The sequence below is a fragment of the Epinephelus fuscoguttatus genome, linkage group LG5 (assembly GCF_011397635.1).
Source record: "Epinephelus fuscoguttatus linkage group LG5, E.fuscoguttatus.final_Chr_v1".
Classification (NCBI taxonomy): Eukaryota; Metazoa; Chordata; class Actinopteri; order Perciformes; family Serranidae; genus Epinephelus; species Epinephelus fuscoguttatus.
Genome location: NC_064756.1, coordinates 12,474,071 through 12,496,805, shown reverse-complemented (window position 1 = coordinate 12,496,805; position 22,735 = coordinate 12,474,071). Strand labels below are relative to the sequence as shown.

Genomic DNA, 22,735 nt, shown 5'->3' with positions numbered 1-22,735 from the left:
CTATCTATCTATCTATCTATCTATAGTAATGCAGTCTTCCTGAAAGATGACTGCGGTCAAATGATCTGACTCATACTGTGGGGAACATGACTCGGCACCTCATCGTCACACTGTCTGAACATAATACAGTAGTTTGCTTGCTGCTTTCTCAGCATATGAAACAAAATAATTCAAAATGAGAGCTTCTATATATCTCCAAAATAATTCTCAACTGTAAGAATTATTATCATAAAATGGTATATTGTTATAGATACATTATAAAATTGTAAGTAAATACTTTTTACATAGTTTCATAAATTACACTTACAATTACTATAAACAACTTGTTCTGGATCACTACTATATAACTGTACAGTGTGGCTCTTAGTTTGGGGTGGTTGTAGTGTCTGTGTGTGTCCTTACATAACTGCAGCTGACCCCCCTCTCTTGGGGTTCAGTTGATGGAAAGCACCAGGTGGTGGTCAGTGCTCTTCAACCCCCCTGATCTCATACGCAGAAATTAGCTGCAGGCCACACCCACAAACTAATACCACACTCACCACAAGGTCAGGTCCTGCAGTTCAGACATGAGTTTAAATAAAAGGAATATTTAAAGGTTGATTTCTGTTGTGAGTGTGAGTATTTCCTGATGGGAATTGTTTCCCAGAAGAAAACATTTAAGAGTTTTCCATTGCTCCTCGTAGATGTAAGTTTAGATTTCAAGTTGCCTCCCTGTTCTCCCTGATGCAATTAAAATGTGCAGCAGTCTGATGGAGGGGGCATTGTGCCAGACACTGTACTTAGCTGAGGAGTGATATGCCTTTTAGGAGGAACTGAAAGGCAAGTTTATCTTATTTTCCGTGAGTTTTAAAAGCATTCTCCAGCATAAATGCCTGTCTTAGGGTGCTCTCAGATAAAATAAAACATCCAATCCAGTAGCCAAATGAAGTAAAACACAACCATGCGTTACGCTAGTGTATATGCATCTTTGTTAGGGGAGAAAATGTACAACCGAAGCACTCAGTCCTCTAGATAAATGTTGAATACTCAAGACATAAGCATTGAATTATGGTGCTGATTCTTAGTCTACGTATGTGACTACACAACTTGTCTACTGTCGCTTGTCAGCTCTTTGTTTCCCATATTAAATATTAATATGACATTAAAGACTTAAAATCCGTCATCCTGAACTGTACAAACGATTATTGCACGGTGGAGTGACCATGACGAGGATGATGACTGAGAGATTTGCTTATGCAGAGCTCAGTTTGCCAGACAGCACATTGATGTGCAAAGACTGCTGAGTGCAGTGGGTCACAGTGTCACCTTGAAAAACCTCAAATGGCAGGAGCAGCAGTGTTAGGCCTGGTGCCAGCTCTGGCTCCCTGCTGCACTGATCCTGAAAGATACACCAGGAAATGACTGTCCATCACACTGATGATACATTCATTTTGACGGGAGGACAACTGGAAGTCTGTTAAAAGTTGTTGTAAAAAAGAAGTGCATTCCAGTTGGCTTTAAAACAGTTTCACAAGTGCATTAAGTTTATGACCGAAGTATTTTTTCATCATTCATTTTATCTTTTGCAAGCACTTTAACTAATTGAAGAGCTCTTAATTTTGTTTGTGTCGAGTCAGTACCTTATTATAGACAGAACAGACAATAAAACACATTTTTGTTATATGTTTAATTATGCATTGTCTTCACATCCTTCCTTCCCAGCTGGACGACAGCGTGCAGATCGGGACCTTGGTGCCCTCTGGAAGCCCGGACGTATCTGTCACGCTGGAGGGAAGAGGCCTTAAAGGGGGAGGTAAGATTAAAAACACCACATCTCTGCACAATAACCAATTCTTACAACAGTGAGGCTTACTTGTTTTTGCTTATACAGGGAGGTTTGGACAGACTACGCCACCGCTAGTTGAATTTCTGAAAGATATTCTAAGAAGGTACCCTGAAGGTGGACAGATTCTGAAAGTAAGTGCCATTGGTGTTAATTGAATTTAGCATCATTTTGTGGATGTTGGCTTGATACAATCCCTTCATACAAGGAAAAACAGTGTGGTTTTTATTCTTGGTACAACTGCCTCTCTGTTAGTTGCTGTCTTAACATGCTGTTACGGTCCAGATTTCCCCCAGGGCAGAGGCTATAGTCAATAACACCGATGTCATGGGGTTTGCAGTGAGGAAAGATGTCAAGCTTGCACAAAAACAAAGGGCATAGTTTTATTTTGGCTTTTCTTGCTGGCATCAGCTCTATTACCATACATGGTAAGATAAAACGTTGCCAGGGTAGAGAGATGCAGTCCCACTGGAGCCATCCACTCTAATAATGTGCCCATTTCACTGTACAGGCTTTTTGGATAAAAGCATCCACCAAATCAGATGATGTCAGGGCGCACATTGCATTTCTTAAAACCTCTATAAAGGCCCTGCCTTCATAAATGTATGCATTTGTTGTGTTTTATTTCAAAGGAGTTGATTCAAAATGCAGAGGATGCTGGAGCCACAGAAGTCAAGTTCATGTATGATGAGACAGAGTATGGAGTGGAGTCGCTGTGGTCACCTGACATGGCTCAGCATCAAGGTTAGTAGTTACAGTTGACCATTAAGCACGACAGGATAGCCCAGTCACCAGAGAGACTATCCCTTAATTAGAGGGCATATGTTCAAGCCCTTGTGTTGGCAAGAGTCTGTCCTGCTTAAGTATCGTTAATCAGCTGCTCTGTGGCTGATCCTCTGCTCTGACCTTCCTGTGAACAGGGAAAGCACAAATACATTTGTTACAGGGGTTGTTAAAGGTATACTGTGCAGGTTTTTCCTATTAAAAACAATGCCTGTTCAATATATAGACTCATAATCCCTCTCAATCATCACTTAAGACCCACTAGAAGGGTGTGATGGTTTATTTTCCTGCAGAGACTCTCCCCTTTGCCTGTATTTTCTCATTTTTCTTCTTTGTGTTTGGGGTGTTCAGCACTCAGATGAGGTCATGGCTTTATAAAAGGGTAGTGACCAGGTGCCAGACTGTCAGCAGCAGGCAGTCCAAGAGACACAGCTGTGAAAAACACATATATAGGGAGGCAAAATGCCAAACGAGAGTAAATCTGGGGCTGTCCTTTACTTTCACTTTCACTTCAAGCATTTTACGAACACTCACTGACAATCCAGAATAGTATACCTTTAATATGAAATATTTTTCCACTGTACCTTTATTGTATTTATAATTTTAGGTTGTCTTTACCTGTTTATGCTTTTTTTGCATGTTTATTTTCAAATTCAGTCTTACCTAATTATATAGCAGCAAACAAACATGATACATCACATGACAAATGTGAGCTTCACATCGACCCATGTTATTCAGATTTTGTTTGCAGAAGCAAAACAGGCACTTAAATAACCTCATTTTAACTCATATACAATCACCTATATGTGACACTTCTATGCCAGTTGGGAAACTCTGACCTTGTTTTAACTCACTGTCTCGCAGGTACGGCACTGTATGTCTACAATGATGCTGTGTTCACGGTGGAGGACTGGAATGGGATTCAGGAAATTGCGAGAAGCAGGAAGAGAGAGGATCCTTTGAAAGTTGGAAGATTTGGGATCGGTTTCAATTCTGTGTACCATATTACAGGTAAGTACTGTTTTGAAATGCTAATTATGATTTCTGGTATCAAATGCTTACGTACACTACAACCTATTTCTTGTGTATTTAAGTGTTTTCTGTGTAACTCTTCCAATGTTTGCCTATACATATTTTTTCCCCCCAAAATTCCCATTAAGATTCAGTGTAAATGATTAATTTGTGCAGTACATCCAAAATATTTTTTCAAGACAAAAAGGGTAAAATTAATTACTAAATGATTTACAATTTAAAAAAAAAATCACCATTAATAATAGCAAAAGTGTAGAGAAGAAGTGCAAAGATAAAAAGATCATTGTAAAATGATTTAAAATTTAAATTTCAGTCATTACAGGGTGGAGTAGGCAGTGTAAAAAGGAATTGTTTTTTAGTTTTGACTTAAAAGTCAAAAGGTCAGTTGGGGCTGGCCCCAGATGTCCTCAGGGTCCCAGAAGGTTCATATGTCACAAGCATGTCAGAGATATATTTGGGCGCTGAGCCACAGAGTGATTCATACATGAGCAGCAAGATCAATTCTCTGAGTGACAGGGAGCCAGCGTAAGGATTTTAGATCTGGAGTAATGAGGTCATATTTCGTAGTTATTGTCAGGACCTATAGCAGCAGCATTCTGAATAAGCTGAGGTTGCGGAACAGCTTGTTCCTACAGACAGAGCATTGCAGTAATGTAATCAACTGGAAATAAAGGCGTAGGCGGGCCTTTCAAGGTTTTGCTTTGACATAAATGATGAAAAATGAATAAAAGAATTGTTAAGGTTTCCAGGCAGTGCAACACTAGCTGTTAAATTGGGATGTGTATTTATTTTACATTTATATATTTCATGTAAATTAAAGTAGGGCTGCAACTTACGTTTTTCTTGTACGTAAATCAATTTTTTGGTGTATACATCATGACAAAATATTAAAAATCACAATTTTCAAGAACCCGAAACCTGAAGATATTTAGTTTACAATAATATATAACACACACTGACTCGAAATGACTGATACTTGTTAAAACTGTAAACTAAAGCACTTGTGTTTTACGCTATAGAAATAAAACCTGTTAAAGTTTTATACATGTTCTCTGTTTCTCTATGTTTAGATGCTCCCAGTATATTCAGTGGAGACCAGATTGCCATGCTGGACCCTCATCAGACCCTGTTTGGAGTGAATGAGTCTGGACAGTGTTGGAACTTGAAGACGGACATTAAGGAGATCACAGAACTGGCTGACCAGTTTGCGCCCTACACCGGGATGTTTGGGAGCTCGGAGAACACCATCAAGGATGGCAGCTTTCCTGGCACATTGTTCCGCTTCCCGCTCCGCCTGAAACCCTCCCAGCTCAGCGGCAACATTTACAACAAAGAAAAGGTTTTGGAGCTGTTTGAATCTTTCAAAGCAGATGCAGACACAGTGCTCCTCTTCCTCAAGAGCGTTCAGAAGATCTCCTTGCATGTGCGTGAGTCTGATGGCACAGAGCGCATGTTGTTTCAGGTTACAGCAACAGAGAATACTGATGATAAGTTGGAAAGGCCAAATGCACTGAAGACGTTGGGTCAGGCTATCGACAGCTACAGCAACGGGGTTCCCAGTTCTACCATCACATGCGTCACTTACCAGGTCAACATAGAGACTCAGGATGAAACAGCTAAAGAGACTCAGAGGATGACATGGCTGGTGTGTAATGGAGTCGGGGGCAGAGGGATGTGCCCTGAGTTGGACTCTCTGGCAGATGATTTGAAGTTCTTGCCTTCCATTGGCATTGCTCTGCCTCTTACTGTGATCAATAAAGAAGACAAAGGTGCAACATCAGGCTTCTCAGGACGAGCTTTTTGCTTCCTTCCTCTTCCCCCCGGCGAGGAGAGTGAGACAGGGCTTCCCGTTCATGTCAGCGGCTTCTTCGGCCTCACAGACAACCGTAGGAGTATCAAGTGGCGGGAGGTGGACCAGTGGAGGGATCCAGCAGCCTTGTGGAATGAGCTGCTGATAATCACTGTCATCCCGAGGGCTTACTTCATGCTCATCATTGAGGCTATCAAAAGGGTACAGACAAAAAAGGACCAAGACTTTCCACTGTCCCCTGCAGGGACCTATGGGGCCTGGCCAGACCCTAAGCAGGTCAAGTCCCGCTGGAAACCCATCCTCCAGCCGCTGTTTCATGACTTGCTGCAGGAGCAAATCATCTATTCCCTCAGTGAGAGCTGGATCCGGGTGGACCAGGCTGTGTTCTCAGAGCTGAACACAGATGAGGACATTTCAGAGACGGTGATCAACTACCTCCAAAGCTCAGGAACGCACGTGGCAAAAGTGCCCGCTGCTGTGGACTTTGCCTTGGCTGCTTACACGACTGAGTCCACCGAAATAAATAAAGTGACTCCATCTTTGTTGCGGCAGGTCATCAGGAAGTACAAACACAAAGGTCCCTCACAGGAGAAGCTGCTGCTGCTGGAGTTTGCGCTCAGTGACGCCAATTACAGTGACCTCATAGGACTGGAGCTCCTGCCACTGCAAGATGAGACGTTTACAGCATTTTCATCCTCTGTCAGTGAAAAGGATGCCACTTACATCGCATCTGAAGAATACCCCAGGTAGAGATAGTGTGTTTTCACTACCAAGTTGCTACCAAATCTTATCTGAAATACCTCAGTTCTTCAGAGTTAGTAAACAGTATACAAGGACAGACATAAGTGTGGTTTATTTTGCATGGCTTTGGTAAGGTCACTGCAAATTACAAAGACATTTCCAAGGTGAAAAATGTCCACATCTGACAAGCAGATGCTAATTTGCGCAGGAATATGAAAGAGAGGTTGCGGCTGATTGCGTGATTAGCTAGTGGCTTTGCTTTTGCCTTTGAAATTAGACAATAATTAAATGCAAATTGAAAACACGAATTGAATGACAGGCAAAACGCATATTTTGCTGTCCTTAATTTGGCCCTCACTGTGCCTTCTTTTCAGTATTCAGAGGAATGTGTTTCCCTTTTATTTGGAGTCAAATAACAAGATCAGTCAAGCTTTGTACACAGAAATTATTCAACTTTAAAACAAAGTGTGTATGTAGATTGAGTTCATTAAAAATCATACCTTTTTTGTCTTTTGCTTTGTCCTAAGGTCTTTGTATCCAGGACTTGAGAGTCGGTTTGTATTGGAGAGCATTAAACCTTCAGTAATGGACAGTTTGAAGAAAGCAGCCAAAAGCAGAGGTAATTTAATATTATTTTGCATATAATCTCTCACACAAAAATACATGTATGTAAATAATTTCATCCAAACAGTAACAGGGAGACTTTTACATTGTTAATTCGCAGATTCGCAGACACTGTGATGGCTGTGGGTTGTGTGGCTTCAGCCATGTTGTGGTAACACTGGGTCACCTTACTCCCCTGCAGCGCCGGCAGGCCATTAAATCTGGTACACTGCTGATAGATAATTTAGGAGTGAGAGACAGAAAGGGAAAGAGAGAGTGAGCATGCTGATTCATGGAAGAGTTGTTTTTGTGCCACACATTCCACTCAACCCACGAGATCAGATCATGAGTGCACTCACGGCCGTACTCAACCACGATTATGACAAGGCAGCAGTGAGCAAGGCAGAGGAAATGTGCTGTGTAACGGATTTGTCCTCTAAGCCTAAAATGAAAGACAAAGAGAAAATTGTAATTTAACTAGAGCTATGTGGACTCCTTTTCATTTTTATTTGGATGTTGGTGTTCTTTTTAGTAATTAGTGTGGTATAGCCGCTACATTTTGTACATTTTTGTGTCTACAGAAATTATTACTCTGCTGCCCATTCTGGCGCCACCCCTGTTGATGGTATTAGAGAACCACTTTGGAGTTAGATCCTCTGACATCCACTAACTTCCCACTCTCCACCTATGTCTCTCTTTCACTCTCTGCAACAACTCTTTCTCCAAATTGTGCATTAGGTTGAGACAGGCTGAAACAGTTCACGATTATACACTGAAAGCCATCATTAATGTTATGAGTTACACCAGTTTTTTTACCGACTGTGATGAGTCAAAGCATCTACTGAGTGAAAGGCCTGGTTGGTGTGTTTGGATCTGAAAACTTTTTTTTTTTTTTTTTTTTTAAATACAGGTAAGATAGAAACAAAGTAAGTTCACTCCAGATCTCTAAAATTGTGTCACTTGAATTACAGTGCAACAATATCTTTGGGGGTGCTCAGGTAGGTATTTCGTGTGTCAAATATTGAAGCTTTTTACTATTAACCAAAACTAATGCATGACTATAAATGAACACCATGGTGACTGCAGTCAAAAGACTCCCACAGATATGAGAAGTAAAATAACAACTCCCATTCTGTCTCATAAGACACCACACATTTAGTCATCATCATTCCAACTTACTTTACACAGGTTTCCTGCAGTGGGTCATGTTGCACTTTATGACTTGCAGTGTCTTTCTGTGTACTTGTGTCTTTTAGAAATGGTTTCCCCTGCACTGAAATGATAAGAGTGGTTTCAAGATTGACAGGATTTTAGTATGAATTCAACAAACTGTGTGTGTGTGTGTGTACAGAAAATGGTTTGTGCAAGTTTGGTCACATCAGCAATATGTGCTGCAGTAATTTTGTAAGTCTTGAATGCTGAGTATGAATATACAAATTAATCATATTTAGTCTTTTTTAACAAAATTAATTCAAAAGTAATTCTGTGTGCTGTGTTGCTCTCTGCTGCATCATGCAATAATAGCAACAAACCTAACTTCGTCGGCATTGATAGTTAACATTTATTTCTATAATAATAACTGAGGCTAACTGAATTTTCTCTTGCTATTTGAACAGGAAGACCCTGCACTCAGTTACAAGTTCTGAACCCTGAACGATCAGCTCGACTCATCAAGGAGATCTTATCGACAGCCTGGCCAGCTAGAGATTTCATGGTTGAATGGGAGCCTGGAAACAGGGAGCTGAAACATCCTACAGTTTCCTGGCTTAAGATGATTTGGAAGCATCTCTATATACATTTTGCTGATGACCTGAATACTTTTGAAGACATGCCTTTAATCCCACTTGTGCCACTTGAGGAAAACATGGACTCAGTTAAGCTTCTGCGTCTCAAAACTCCATCCCCAATAATTCTTGTGGATGAGGAAGAGGCGCCGCTTTCTGAAAACCTTCTTGACATCATGGAAAAGCTCGGAGGAGTGGTGGTAAAAAAGCTGGATTCATGTTTGCAGCATCCTCTGCTAAAGAATTACATCCATCCTTCCTCTCCCGGTATGCTTCTGCAAATTATGGATAGATTGCCAACACAGCGATTATCCAATCAAGTCTCTTCTTTCTCAGTCAAAGAGAAGATTGCACTCAGAAGCTTTCTTGCAGGACTGTCTGACATCACAGAGAGAGAAAAGCATACCCTGCTTGAGCTTTCCATCTTTGAGAAAGTGGGGACCTGCTCTGAAGGTACACCAGTATTTACATCACTGAGAGGAGCTAGAGCTCTACACCATAGAGCCAAGTATCCACCAGATGTGAAATTATCCATAAATCTTGTGGGTTGCTGTGATGAAGAGTCAATCCGCCTCATCAAGATGCTGAATGTAGAACAAGTGAAAACAACACAGTGTCTAAAGATGATTATTCAGGATATTGAAAAGGGTTTCTATACAACAAGTGAGATAAACCTCGTCATGCTTTGGGCACTTAAACATCTGGCATTTCTAAAAAATGAAAACTCATCTGTGATTGGATGGCTTTCTGCTCTGAAATTTATTCAGTTGCCTTGTGGAAAGTCTGTAAAAGCCTCAGATCTTTTTGACCCTGAACTGGAGATTCTACAGAATCTTTTCTACATGGAAGAGAAAACCAGGTTTCCCACAAGTACATTCACATCTTCCCCTGATATACTTCATTCACTCAGACAACTGGGACTGAGAAATGAAGTACAGCTCAATGAAAAAGATGCTCTCAAAGTGGCAAAGAAGATAGAGGAGTTACAAGGCAGCAAGGAGCCTGTGTGGGACTCTATAATGAAAAAGGCAAAAACACTCCTGCAGATACTTAACAGACAAACCAAGCTGGTAAAATCAGCTGATGCTCAGACGTCATTGCTAAAACTGAAATGGGTACCTGTCTGCAAAGAAAGACCTCTAACATACCCTAAATCCCTTGCGTGGGTTGGAGATACTCTCAATATCTGCTCTTTGTCAGAGATGTGTGACATATCCCATGCAGTGCTTGTGGGATCTTCAGTAGCACTGGTTGAACACACATCTGCAGGTATGAAGAAAGCACTGAAACTAACCGTAGAGCCACAAGTGGATCAAGTACTACAGCACCTGAAAGCAGTGAATGACTGGCATAAATCTCAAGCATTCACCACAGAGGACTGGTATCAATTCCAGCAGATCTTGTTTGAGATATATGGTTTCATGCAGGCTCATCTTGAGGATGCTAGAGAAGCAATGAAATCACTGCCTTTTGATTGGGTATGGACAGGGAAGACATTCTCAACACCTGGCCAGACAGTCCTAAAACCACTCCCTGATTTAGACTTGCAGCCTTACCTGTACTCCCTGCCAAAGACAATTCGAAAGTTTCATAAGCTTTTCAAGTTTTGTGGTTCAGTTGAAGAGGTTTTGTCAAGCCATGTGCTTGAAGTTATCAGCACCATCCAACAAAGATGTGAAGGAGAGCTTACGAAGGAGGAAAGCAAACACGATATCATACTTTTAGTCAACATCCTGAGATGGCTATACAACAACCAGATACAGGTGGATACTAACATGCATGTGCCGATTCTTTGTTACAAGGATCCAAGCAAATTAGTGATGAAGCCCATTCATGAATGCACCTACTGTGACATCAAGGTTGACGATTTGAATGACTTACTTGAGGATGCAACAGAGCCGATCATATTAGTCCATGATGACATACCCATGAAAACTGCAGAGTGGCTGAAGGTGCCATGTTTGAGCACCAGGTTGATCAACCCAGAGAACCTTGGCTTTGAGCAGTCAGGCCAACGAGAACCTCTGACGGTGAGAATAAAGAACATCTTGGAGGAATATCCATCTGTAGCAGACATTTTTAAAGAGCTCCTCCAGAATGCTGATGATGCAAGTGCAACAGAGTGCAGTTTCCTCATTGACATGAGAAAAAACATGGACATTCGAGAGAATCTCCTTGACCCTGGAATGATTGTTTGCCATGGACCCTCTTTGTGGTCTTTTAACAGCTCTGTATTCTCAGACGTTGACTTTCTGAACATCACAAGGTTAGGTGGATCAGTGAAAAGATGTGAAGCAGACAAAGTTGGCAAGTTTGGCTTGGGCTTCAACTCAGTTTATCACATCACTGATATCCCCATCATAATGAGCAGAGAGTTCATGATCATGTTTGATCCAAACATCAATCACATCAGCAAGCACATCAGAGACAGATCTAATCCAGGGATCAAAATCAACTGGAGCAAACAACAGAAAAGGCTGAGAAAATTCCCCAACCAATTCAAACCTTTCATTAATGTCTTCAATTGCCAGCTTCCTCTAGCTCAGGACTCCCCATACAAGTACAACGGTACACTGTTCAGACTCCCATTCAGAACAGAGCAGGAAGCCTCAGTAAGTGAAATCAGTAGTCTGTACTACAACACCACTGACATCTATTCCCTGGTTGATGAGTTCAGCATTTGTGGCCATAGGTTCATTCTGTTTACACAGCATGTTGGAAGTATGGTCTTGAAATACCTGAAATATGAGGAACCAAATCCAGCAGGAGCACAAGATGTCGTCACCATCAACAAAAGTGTGTGGTCGTCCAAATCCTCGTATGGACCGCTGAGTATCCTAAAATCTGCAGCAAAAGTTATGAAGAAAGTAGCAAGCACCAACAGGGTACCTGCTGATGTTCCCAAGTCTGGCTGCATCATACGTGTTGTGGTGGAGGAGTTTCATAACGTGTTTAAACGCATCGTTGATCTCCATTCGCCACTGTTCAGAGGTTCAGAGGAAGATCCTAACCAGTACTTTGAGATGGCTGCTAAAGGTGTACAGACAAGAAGACTCACAGATGAAATGCCCCCAAAGGCAGTCGAAGTCACCAACTGGCTGATTTGCTCATGCATGGATTCATCTGAGGCACTCAAGTTTTCCCTCAGTGATAGTGGAAAAAGACTTGGACTAGTGCCTTGTGGAGGAGTGGCTGTTCTACTCTCAGAAGAAGAGAATCGCAAATGGACAGTAAAGACAAATACCACACCAATTGGTGAGGTGTTTTGTTACCTACCTCTCAGAATCAAAACAGGCCTACCAGTCCACATTAACGGCTGCTTTGCTGTGACTTCTAACCGCAAAGAGATCTGGAAGACAGACACCAAAGGACAGTGGAATTCTGTGTTCATGAGACATGTCATTGTCCAGGCCTATTTAGCAGCACTCACAATGCTACGTTCAATGGCTGAAAGTGGAGAACTGCTAGACTACAGCTATTATGCAGCATGGCCAGATCCAAGTCAGGTGCATGATGACTTCACACTGGTCAGCCAGGGTGTCTACCAAGAAATAGCCAAAGGTGGCGACAGTGAGCAAGCAAAGGTTTTCTCAGATGGGAAAACCTGGGTGTCAATCAAATACGTCAGATTCCTTGATGATGCCTTACTCTGTAGGCCAGACATTGGTCCTGCTGCTTTCAAGATATTCTTGAAATACCTCAAGAAGAGTGGCTCACAAAACCTCTGTGCTGTTGAGCTACCCGACTGGGTAAAAGAGGGATTTGATGATGCTGGATGTAAAGGAAAGCTGATGGAAAACACCCTGACAGAGAAGCAGTTCTTTTCAGATGTCTTTTTTCCTCACATCCAGGAAATCGAAAAAGAGCTTCGAGATCCTCTGATGCACTATGTCTTGAATGAGAAACTTGAAGATTTCGCATCAATCCTCAGGGTTACTCCTTGTATCCCATGCTCTGGCCCAAATAAGGAACTGGTTTTACCTTCCAGACTCATTCACCCAGAGGGAAGAGTTGCTAAACTCTACAACACTGATGATGGAAGATTTCCTGAGGGGACTTATAAAGACTACCTAAACCCTGTGTGTTTAGTGAAGCTAGTGCAGTTAGGCATGGTCAAAGATGACCTGTCATGGGAGGACCTGATTGAACGTGCTCAATCTGTTATTGATCTTAATGAAAATGATCACACAGCTGCATGCTTTCGTAGCAGTATACTACTCAGTCTTATTGATGAGAAACTGAAGATGAGCGATCCAGGAGCAGCTGAGCTCTTAGAAAAGCTACACGACACCAAGTTCCTTCCATTCCTGACGAGACCTGCAGGCTTCTCACTGCCATGGCATGGGAACAACTTTTCCCCCTCAACAATGTTCTCTGCCAGGGAACTCTTCACAACTGAACACCAAGAAACTGTGTGTCTGATGAAGCCAATCCTGAATGAGAATTCTCCTTCTTTCAAAGGTTGTGGTGCAATGTCATTGGCTGTGAAAGAATGTCTTGGTCTCATAAGGAAGCCCTCAGTTGAACTGGTCATCAGTCAACTTAAGAAACTGTCGGAATCATTTGACGGTGTCACACTATATCAGGAAAATATAACAAATGCCTGTTACAAGTTTCTTCATGAGGAAATGCTACAGGATGAAAATGCAAAAGTACAAATAACTGAGGAGCTGAAGGAGTTCAATTCCATCCTGGTGGAGAACACATATGTCAATCCCTCCAAAGTGGCATTCCACCTGAATTTTGATGCCGCTCCACATCTTTATCAGCTCCCTAACAAATACAGAAACAGCTGCCGTGAGCTCTTTGAAAATATTGGTGTGCAGCCCAGCTTCACAGTTGAGGATTTCTCGACAGTTCTTGAAACTGTGAAGCAAGAGTGTGGGAGAAGGGTACTCACCGAAGAGAACTTCCAGTTGTGTCGCAGAATTATTAGTGAGGGAATATGGAGCTTGATACGAGACAAAAACCAAGAATACTGCCAAGCAAATTACGGTGGGATTCTGTTACCTGATTCCAATCTGACATTGCAGCCATCAAAATCGCTATGCTACAATGATTGCCCTTGGATCAAAGTCAGAGACTCTACAGTGAAATACTGTCATGGGGATATTCCAAGAGAGGTTGCTGTGAAATTAGGAGCAGTCCCAAAACGTCACAAAGCCCTGGAGAGGTATGCCTCAAATGTCTGCTTCACTACACTTGGGAGTGAGTTTGGACAGAAAGAAAAACTCACAAGCAGAATTAAAAGCATTCTCAATGCTTATCCATCAGAAAAAGAAATGCTAAAAGAGCTGCTACAAAATGCAGATGATGCCAAAGCCACTGAAATTTACTTTGTTTTTGATTCAAGGACACATCCCTCAGACAGAATATTTGATGATAAATGGATCCCAATGCAAGGTCCTGCCCTCTGTGTATATAACAACCAGCCCTTCACAGAGGATGATGTCAGAGGTATACAGAACCTTGGAAGAGGAACAAAAGAGGCCAATCCAGGCAAAACCGGTCAGTATGGTATAGGATTTAACTCTGTCTATCACATCACTGACTGCCCATCCTTCATCTCAAACAATGACATTCTGTGCATCTTTGATCCACATGCACAGTATGCACCTGGAGCTACGTCTGTGAGTCCTGGAAGAATGTTCAGAGACTTGGACTCTGACTTCAGATCTCAGTTTTCAGATGTTCTAAGTCTCTACTTGGGAGTCCATTTTAAGCTAGAACGCAGCACAATGTTCAGATTCCCCATCCGCTCAAAGGAGATGGCAAGGACATCAGAGATAAGTTCTGTCCCTGCATCAGACAGAATGGTGCAGAACCTTCTGGATAAGCTTAAAACTGACGGTGCAGAGCTCCTGATGTTCCTCAACCACATGGAGAAAATATCAATCTGTGAAATTGATAATGCATCTGGAGACCTAAAGGTGCTCTACTCTGTGACAGCAAAAATAACAGATGGTGATCGGCTAAAGCGCAAACAGTTTCATGCATCTGTCATTGATAGTGTGACCAAAAAGAAGCAGCTCACTGCTATCCCAGTCCAACAGATAACCTACACAATGGACATAGAGGACAACGATGGAAATCTGACCACATGGATGATCTGCAACAGATCTGGCTTCCCTAACATTGAAAATGTTTCAAAAAGTGTGATCTCAGCTCACAAAAATGAGGACATAACTCTGTTTCCACGTGGAGGGGTAGCTGCATGTATAAGCCACAACTACAAAAAACCCCACAGAGCCTTCTGCTTTCTGCCCCTTTCACTGGAGACTGGGTTACCTTTTCATGTCAATGGGCATTTTGCCTTAGACTCTGCCAGAAGAAACCTATGGAGAGATGACAACGGAGTTGGGGTAAGAAGTGACTGGAATAACAATTTGATGACATCTCTGATAGCCCCTGCCTGTGTGGAACTGCTGATTCAGCTCAAACGTCGATACTTCCCAGGTCCTGATCCCACTATGACTGTACTACAAGGAACGCCACTCCATGTTGTTAAAGACACATTGCGGAAATATCTGTTCTTCTTCCCAGTCAACAGACTTGATATACAGCCAGATTGGTACTGCCTGGTCAAAGCAGTGTACAACTGTATCCATGGTGACGCGAAGCGTCTGCTACCTGTAGTCAGAGCAGCCCACATGGACAATTCTGACATGCATTCTGTCATTTACATTTCGTGGGTGAATACATCCACTGCAAACAAAGGCAGAGCCTTTTTTGATAACCTGCTTCAAGATGAACTTCAGCATTTGAAAAATACAGAGTACAACATCACTTCAAGGAAGTCTGTCGCTGAAAATATCTACAGGCTGAAAACCTTGCTTCTGGATATTGGTTTCAACCTGGTCCACAACTGCGATGAGACAGCAAATCTCTACTTCTGTTTGGAAGATGCAGGGATACCAGTCAGTTATGTGACACCAGAGGATGTCCGCAACTTTCTTCACACTTTCTCATCACCAGACACATCTTGCCATGTTGGAAAACTCCCCTGTCGTCTCCAACAGTCAAACTACAAGTTAGTCCATAACTTGAAGCTTCTTGTTGATTACTGCTTCAAAGATATAGAAGCGGATGAAGTGACAATTGAGGGCTTGCCTCTGTTGATAACAATGGACACTATGCTTCAGGTGTTTGATTCCAAGAGACCAAAATTCCTGACAACACATCATGAACTAATCTCATCAAGGAAAGAAATGTTCATGAATACACTGTACATGAGGTATAGCAACATCCTGTTGAAGGCAGGAGCTGCAAAGAACTTTGACATCAGCTGCTTTGGTGACCTACTGGGGTCTGTTCTTCCAAGAGAGTATCGAACAAGGACCCCTGTCAAGTGGAGGGACACCTTTGCAAGTGAATCATGGCTGAAGAATGTGTGGAACTTCATTACTGAGAATGTCGCTGTGAAGGAGGATCAGATGGACATCAAACCCAGTTTCGACACAGTGCTTGACATTTTGAGAGACTGGGCTTTGCTACCTGGAATCAAATTCATGGCAAGAGAAAAGATAGTTGTCCCTGAGCATGATGTGCTCCTACCTCTGAGCTTGATGAACATAGCCATATTTCCGCAGGGCCAAAACGACAAAGTCTATCACACCCTAATGAAAGCAGGGTGCATTCAGCTTGCAGTGAACAAAATCTGTGTCAAAGAGAGTCCCATAATGCCTTTTCTTTCACAGCACACAGCAAACATTGAAAATCCATCAAGTGTTCTGAAAGCTGTAGAGTACATGATCCAGACATCTGCATTCAAAGCAGCAAACCTCACTGACAAGGACTTTGAGGCTCTTCTGTTGTATTTCAACTGCAACTTAGCCAACCTCACACAGCAGAATGCACAGAGCATAAAACTCCTCCCATGTTTCAAATCAGTTAGTGGGAAATACATCAGCATTGCAAACTATGCGACAAACTATGTCCTTGCAAAAAGCATTCCCACTGCGGACATAGACAAATGGGCGCACACAACCACCTCTGCCTTTCTGGCTGACAACCCACAGCTGAAAGAACTGTACACCTTTCTTGGCTGCATGCCAATTGATGACTTAGAAATCTACCTTCAACATCTCCTGCCAAAGTTTGAGAGTCTTTCCTACGATGCCAAAGTTCGACACATTGTCTACTTGAAGGAGAGACTTTTGTCAATGGAAGAATCATGCGAGATCAAGGATCAGCTCTATGAGAAATTGGAGGGACTGATGTTCATCTATGACTACTCAAACAGACTCAGGCCAACCAAGTTTTTTTATGATGAAACAGTGAAGGTGTTTGAAGTCATGTTACCTGCAAAGTCATTCATACCAAGTGACTTTTTTAAGAAAGTTGAGCAAGTGTCAAAACCCAAAAATGGGACATTGTTGCTCACCTCATGGATAACCTTTCTGAGAAACATTGGTCTCAAGCACGAAGTGTCACAGCAGCAAGTTCTTCAGTTTGCAAAAGAGGTCAGCATCAAAGCCCAAACAGAGAGCTGGACCAAAGAAAAAGTGCAAATCATTGTTGATGTTCTCTTGAACCACATTTTCAAAGAGAGGGCAGACCTGTTCCAGGGTACTTTTCTCAAAGAGCTCTCAATGATACCATTCCTGTGTCCTGAGAGAGCCCCCAAAGAACTCGTCAAACTCCATTCACAGTACCAAGAGATGAGTGGTACACTTCCTCTGATTCGCTTCAGTGGGTCCCAGGTAAATCCAAAATTCAAACAAACAGATATCATTCACTTGCTTTGGACAGCTTGTCCAATTCTACCTGAGAAAGCTACACCATCAAGCATAAAAGACCAGGAGGGGAACACTCTCACTGGACAGGAACAACTTGACCAGGTACTGAACATGTTAGGTGTCAACTTGGACCCACCATTGGATAAAGTCATAAGCAACTGCAAGAACATCTGCAACATATCCAATCCAGATGATGAAGTGGTGAAAACAAGGAACAAAGTTTTAAGGTCCACCTACGAGTTTCTCAATGCAGATAAAAGAGATTTCCGTTACCAGCTACGTGGGGTGGCTTTTGTCATGGTTGAAGATGGCTGGAAATTGCTGAAACCTGAAGAGGTCGTCATTAATTTGGACAATGAATCTGACTTTAAACCCTACTTGTACAAACTGCCTCTAGAACTTGGCACTTTTCATCAGCTGTTTAAACTTCTTGGTACGGAAGACGTTGTGTCAACCAAACAGTATGTTGAAGTGCTGTGGCGAATTTACAGAAGTTCAGAGGGCAAGCAGCTTGACCCAAATGAAATGAGAACTGTGAAAAGAGTTGTTTCGGGATTGTTCAAGTCCCTCCATAATGATCCAGTGGAAATTCGCAAAGATCTTGAGAGTCTCAGAGATTTGATATTTTATCTGCCAAGTCATGATGGTAGATTAGCAAAATCCAATAGCCTGGTGTTTGATGATGCCCCACACTACAAGAGCAGAATTCAGGGTAATGTTGGAGTCCAGATGCTTGTGGACATGAGCCAGTGCTATCTGGGCAAAGATCATGCCTTCCACACAAAACTCATCATGCTACTTCCACAGAAACTAAGGCCTAGACTGTTGAGTGGCATTCTTGAAGAGCAGCTCGACGAGGATTCTCCAAGAATGTGCCAGTTTGGAGCTCTTTGCTCTCTTCAAGGTCGCCTTCAGCTGTTGCTGTCATCAGAGCAGTTCATCACAGGACTGATCAGAATAATGAAACATGAGAATGACAACGCATACCTTGTGAATGAGGAAAAAGCCATACGTCTCTGCAAAGCACTCTGTGAAGGACTGAAAGTCTCTTGCTTTGAGAAACTCCAGACAACATTAAGAGTAAAAGGATGTAGCCCCATTCCACACAGCCGCAGTGAAACACTTGCCTTCCTCAAGAGATATGGGACAGCTGTGATTCACCTCTACATCCAGCATTCAGACAGCAAAGACATTAATTTTCTCTTGGCACTGGCTATGACATTGAAGTCTGCTACAGACAATTTGATTTCAGACACATCCTATCTGATTGCCATGCTGGGCTGTAATGACATCTACAGAATCACAGAAAAGCTGGACAACCTTGGGGTTAAGTATGACTCGACAGAGCCTTCAAAACTTGAGCTACCACTCCCTGGAACCCCCATACCAGCTGAGATACATCACACACTCCTCATGGATCCCATGAATGTATTTTACCCCGGAGAGTATGTGGGTTACCTTGTAGACTCTGAGGGTGGAGATATATACGGGTCCTACCAGCCTACCTATACATATGCCATCATTGTTCAAGAAGTAGAGAGAGAAGAGGACGATAACACAAGTTTCCTTGGGAAATGCTTCCAGATTGACATTGGTTATAGTGAGTATAAAATAGTCAGTTCCCTCGACTTATACAAATTCTCAAGACAAGATGAAAGTGCCCATGCAAGAGACACCAGTGCCCCATCACCTCCTACAAGCCCAAACAGGCGATCCTCTGGTCCACAGTTGATCCCTCCTGTTTTTTCTGGCAAGGAAAACCTCAGACCTCCCCCTCAAAAACAGTCTCCAAAAAAGATCAAACTTCATGCGTTGCCTGAGATTCTGAAAGAAGTTACCTCAGTTGTTGAACAAGCTTGGAAGCTTTCTGAGACAGAAAGAAAGAAGATAATCCGCCGACTGTATCTCAAGTGGCATCCAGACAAAAACGCAGAGAATCTGGACATCGCCACGGAAGTCTTCAAACACTTACAAAACGAGATCAACAGGATGGAGAAACAGACTTTGGCTGATCAGCAAAATACAGACAGAGCTTCCAGGAGATCCTTCTCCACATCATCATCCCGTTTCCAGTCAGACAAGTTCTCATTTCAAAGGTTTTATTCATCGTGGAACCAAGAAGCAACAAGTCACAAGTCAGAAAGGCAACAGTTCAGGGAACATTTTACAAGCTATGCAGGTTCGTCACATTCTCACCGTTTCTTTGTGCCCCCTACTTTTAAGACAGTTGGAAACCCCGTGGAAGCTCGCAGATGGCTGAGGCAAGCAAGAGCAAACTACTCTGCTGCTCGGAATGATCTCCACAAAAATGCCAATGAGTGGGTTTGTTTCAAATGCTACCTGGCCACAAAGCTTGCACTGATCGCTGCTGACTATGCAGTCAGAGGAAAGTCGGACAAAGATGTGAAACCAACTGCTCTGGCTCAAAAAGTGGAGGAATACAACTCCCAGTTAAAAGGCCTTTCAAATGATGTCCAGATCCTGGAAGGATATGGCGTGGACAGCCTGAGAACTCGCTATCCTGATCTCCTGCCATTTCCACAGATTCCCAACGACAGATACACATCGGAGGTGGCAATGAGAGTAATGGAATGTACCGCACGGATTATCATTAAGCTTGAAACCTTTGTGCAGCAAAAAATATAATACTGTTGTTAAAGATGACAGTGAAACTACAGTATGCATAGATCCTCTGTGGAGTAGAGGACACACATGGCTGTCTGCAATACAGATCGTGTGTATCACTTTGAATAAAATTGAAGTATCCAGCTGGCAGCTTCTGGTACATATGCAGTTTCTACCTGCTATGGTGGTGCTGTGGCCCATGCACAGTAAATAAATGTATGGCTCCCATAACCCTGTAGGCTGTCTCAATATACATCTGCTGTAATATGTGAAAAAACAACTGCATATGCTGTACATACAAATGCCTAAGCAATACGTTTTGTTTACCAAAGTCCCCACATTGACTGTATTTGCTCTGAGTTAGATTAAAAAAAAATGCTGCTTTTTTTACTTTATCTTTTATAAATTAAAAAAATGTATAAATATATATTTTCTTGCTACAGAAAACCAGTTGACTGTACTGAGAGGATGCGCTTATGATGAAGAAATAGAGAAACTCTGTATGTCAAATACTGCAAATACTGTCATGCAAGTCAAGGAAATTACAATCATGTTTGTAAATTTTCTTTTTTGTATTTTTATGGTTGATTTCATATCATTTCTCTACAGGTTGTAAATTTTTCTGTAACATAGCCAGTCACTTGTTTAAGGACAAAGCACTTTTTTGAAACTCCTCATGTACTTGCACTGTAGAGCGCTTGTGTCAACAACTCGGGAGAATCCAACTGTGAATGGAAAACTCATTGTTACTTTAAATGCAGTTTTGTTTGTTGTTTTTTTCAATGGGGATATGTTTTGTTTTGTTATGTGAAATGTTTGCTGTGCTCCACACAGTAACATTTGCTGACAGTTCTGCATCATTACCTGTTCAAATGAACCATGTGTATTCTGGGGGCCCTACAGCAAGTCTGCTTTGATGACTGTAGTTTCGGATAGGGCAGCAATGACTGTAGCTCAGCTTTTGCTTTAACAAGTCATCCAAGAGTTGTTTCTTTTTACAATGATGGTTTGTTTGAGGACACTCAGTAGGCCAGTGTGATAAAATAAAGAGCCATATACAGTATATACTTTCATTAGGGCACAACATCTTAACAAGTTAACTTTTGCCAGCATGAAACCACGTTCATACATTTTTGATAATTTTAACTTTTCCAGTTTAAGGACATAGATCAGCACCAAACTGTGGTGCTCGCGTGTTTTTACTGTAACTTTGGCTTTATTTTACCTTTAATTTGAAGGACTGTACACACATCGACCACATAATGTAAATGTCATCTTCAAACATAATTTAAAATGTGCTTCTTGGTATCTGTTGTCTTATTACACCTCAAGCGAGAGGTGACTCAGCTGAGATTGTCTCCTCAAATTAACTGTGGAGAATCTTGTGTATCATACATGTTGATGTACATTGTGCCATAGGAAGGCCTAATAAATTCCCCTTAAATAAACGATGTCAATTTCTGTTACTAATAACGTTACTAATCTGTATATTAATTTTTTTTATTATTATTATATAATATTGTTATTTGATTGACACAGCTGGCCAGAGTGGCTAATATTTTTTTTTAGAGATAAAGTTCACTTGTAAATTTGTTTTTAGAGTCAAATGCACACGTACAAAAATCAGATTTTCTGAAATTATATTTGTTTCGTTTTAATCTTTTGAAACCTGGAGCAACATCACTTTTCTCATGCTGCTTTCAGACACCTTTTGGAAGTAGTTAAACCTTTGAACACATTCATTCATTCATTCATCTTCTAACCGCTTCATCCTCTTGAGGGTCGCGGAGGGGCTGGAGCCTATCCCAGCTGACATCGGGTGAGAGGCAGGGTACACCCTGGACAGGTCGCCAGACTATTGCAGGGCTGACACATAGAGACAAACAACCATTCACGCTCACATTCACACCTATGGACAATTTAGAGTTACCAATTAACCTAGTCCCCAATCTGCATGTCTTTGGACTGTGGGAGGAAGCCGGAGTGCCCGGAGAGAACCCACGCTGACACGGGGAGAACATGCACAGAAGGGCTCCCACGCCCAGGATCGAACTGGCAACCCTCTTGCTGTGAGGCGAGAGTGCTAACCACCACACCACCGTGCCACCCTCATTTTAAAATTGTGTTACAGAATTGTTATAATTTTTATGCACTCTTTCCAGGTTATTTCCTTGTTTGTTTGTTTGTTTTTAACTTTCTGTCTCTCATTTTCTTTCTTTTTTTATCCTAATTTTCTTGTTTTTAATTTTCTCTTTTTAAACCAATTTCTTGCTATTTTTTTGAGTCATTTTTTTCGTTGCTTGTTGCCTTCTTCCCATGTTTTTAAAAGAAATCAAGCCAGTTTGCTTAGGTTTCAAAGGGTTAAGTCTGAACAATTGTAAGCAACCATTGGATTTGGAAAAAGTTGAATTCAGAGCCAGATCTGACACTGAAACAAAGGCCATAAATCTGTGCTGCAACAAAAACCCAGTAGGACCCACTGAATAAGATCAGAAAATTTGCTCTCTTAGCCTGCAGCTGCAAGTCCTCGGGGTTTGTGCTGATGCTCATCTACTTTGTGCATCCTGATGGTACTGCAGAGCTTTTCCACTAGAGTGCACCAGAGAGCCAATAAACATGGTTAGGAAATGATCAGACCTGTATCCATCTCTGTAGTACATCTTCAGTGCACCACAGAACACAAGAAACAGTGGACACTGAAAAATTATATACTGAATTTAAAGCTGTAGCCTTTTTGTTCCTAAGATTTGATTAGAAAAACCTGACACCAGTCTTCAGAGGAACAAGTACATGCAAT

The 22,735-nt window shown here is 41.9% G+C and overlaps 1 protein-coding gene across 2 annotated transcripts in view; it reads left to right on the top strand.

Annotated features, from left to right (window-relative positions):
• Window positions 1–22,674, top strand: part of sacs (sacsin molecular chaperone) — a 36,452-nt gene extending 13,778 nt beyond the window's left edge. The window contains exons 5-12 of one of the 2 annotated variants that reach the window (XM_049575756.1): window positions 1,702–1,792; window positions 1,871–1,956; window positions 2,455–2,566; window positions 3,470–3,616; window positions 4,708–6,193; window positions 6,716–6,807; window positions 7,763–7,789; window positions 8,408–22,674. In XM_049575756.1, coding sequence (XP_049431713.1) covers window positions 1,702–1,792; window positions 1,871–1,956; window positions 2,455–2,566; window positions 3,470–3,616; window positions 4,708–6,193; window positions 6,716–6,807; window positions 7,763–7,789; window positions 8,408–19,959 — 13,593 coding nt within the window. In that variant the 3' untranslated portion in view covers window positions 19,960–22,674. The remainder of the gene's footprint in view (window positions 1–1,701; window positions 1,793–1,870; window positions 1,957–2,454; window positions 2,567–3,469; window positions 3,617–4,707; window positions 6,194–6,715; window positions 6,808–7,762; window positions 7,790–8,407) is intronic. The other variant, XM_049575757.1, reaches the window with a different exon arrangement.
• Window positions 22,675–22,735: the final 61 nt, after the last annotated feature.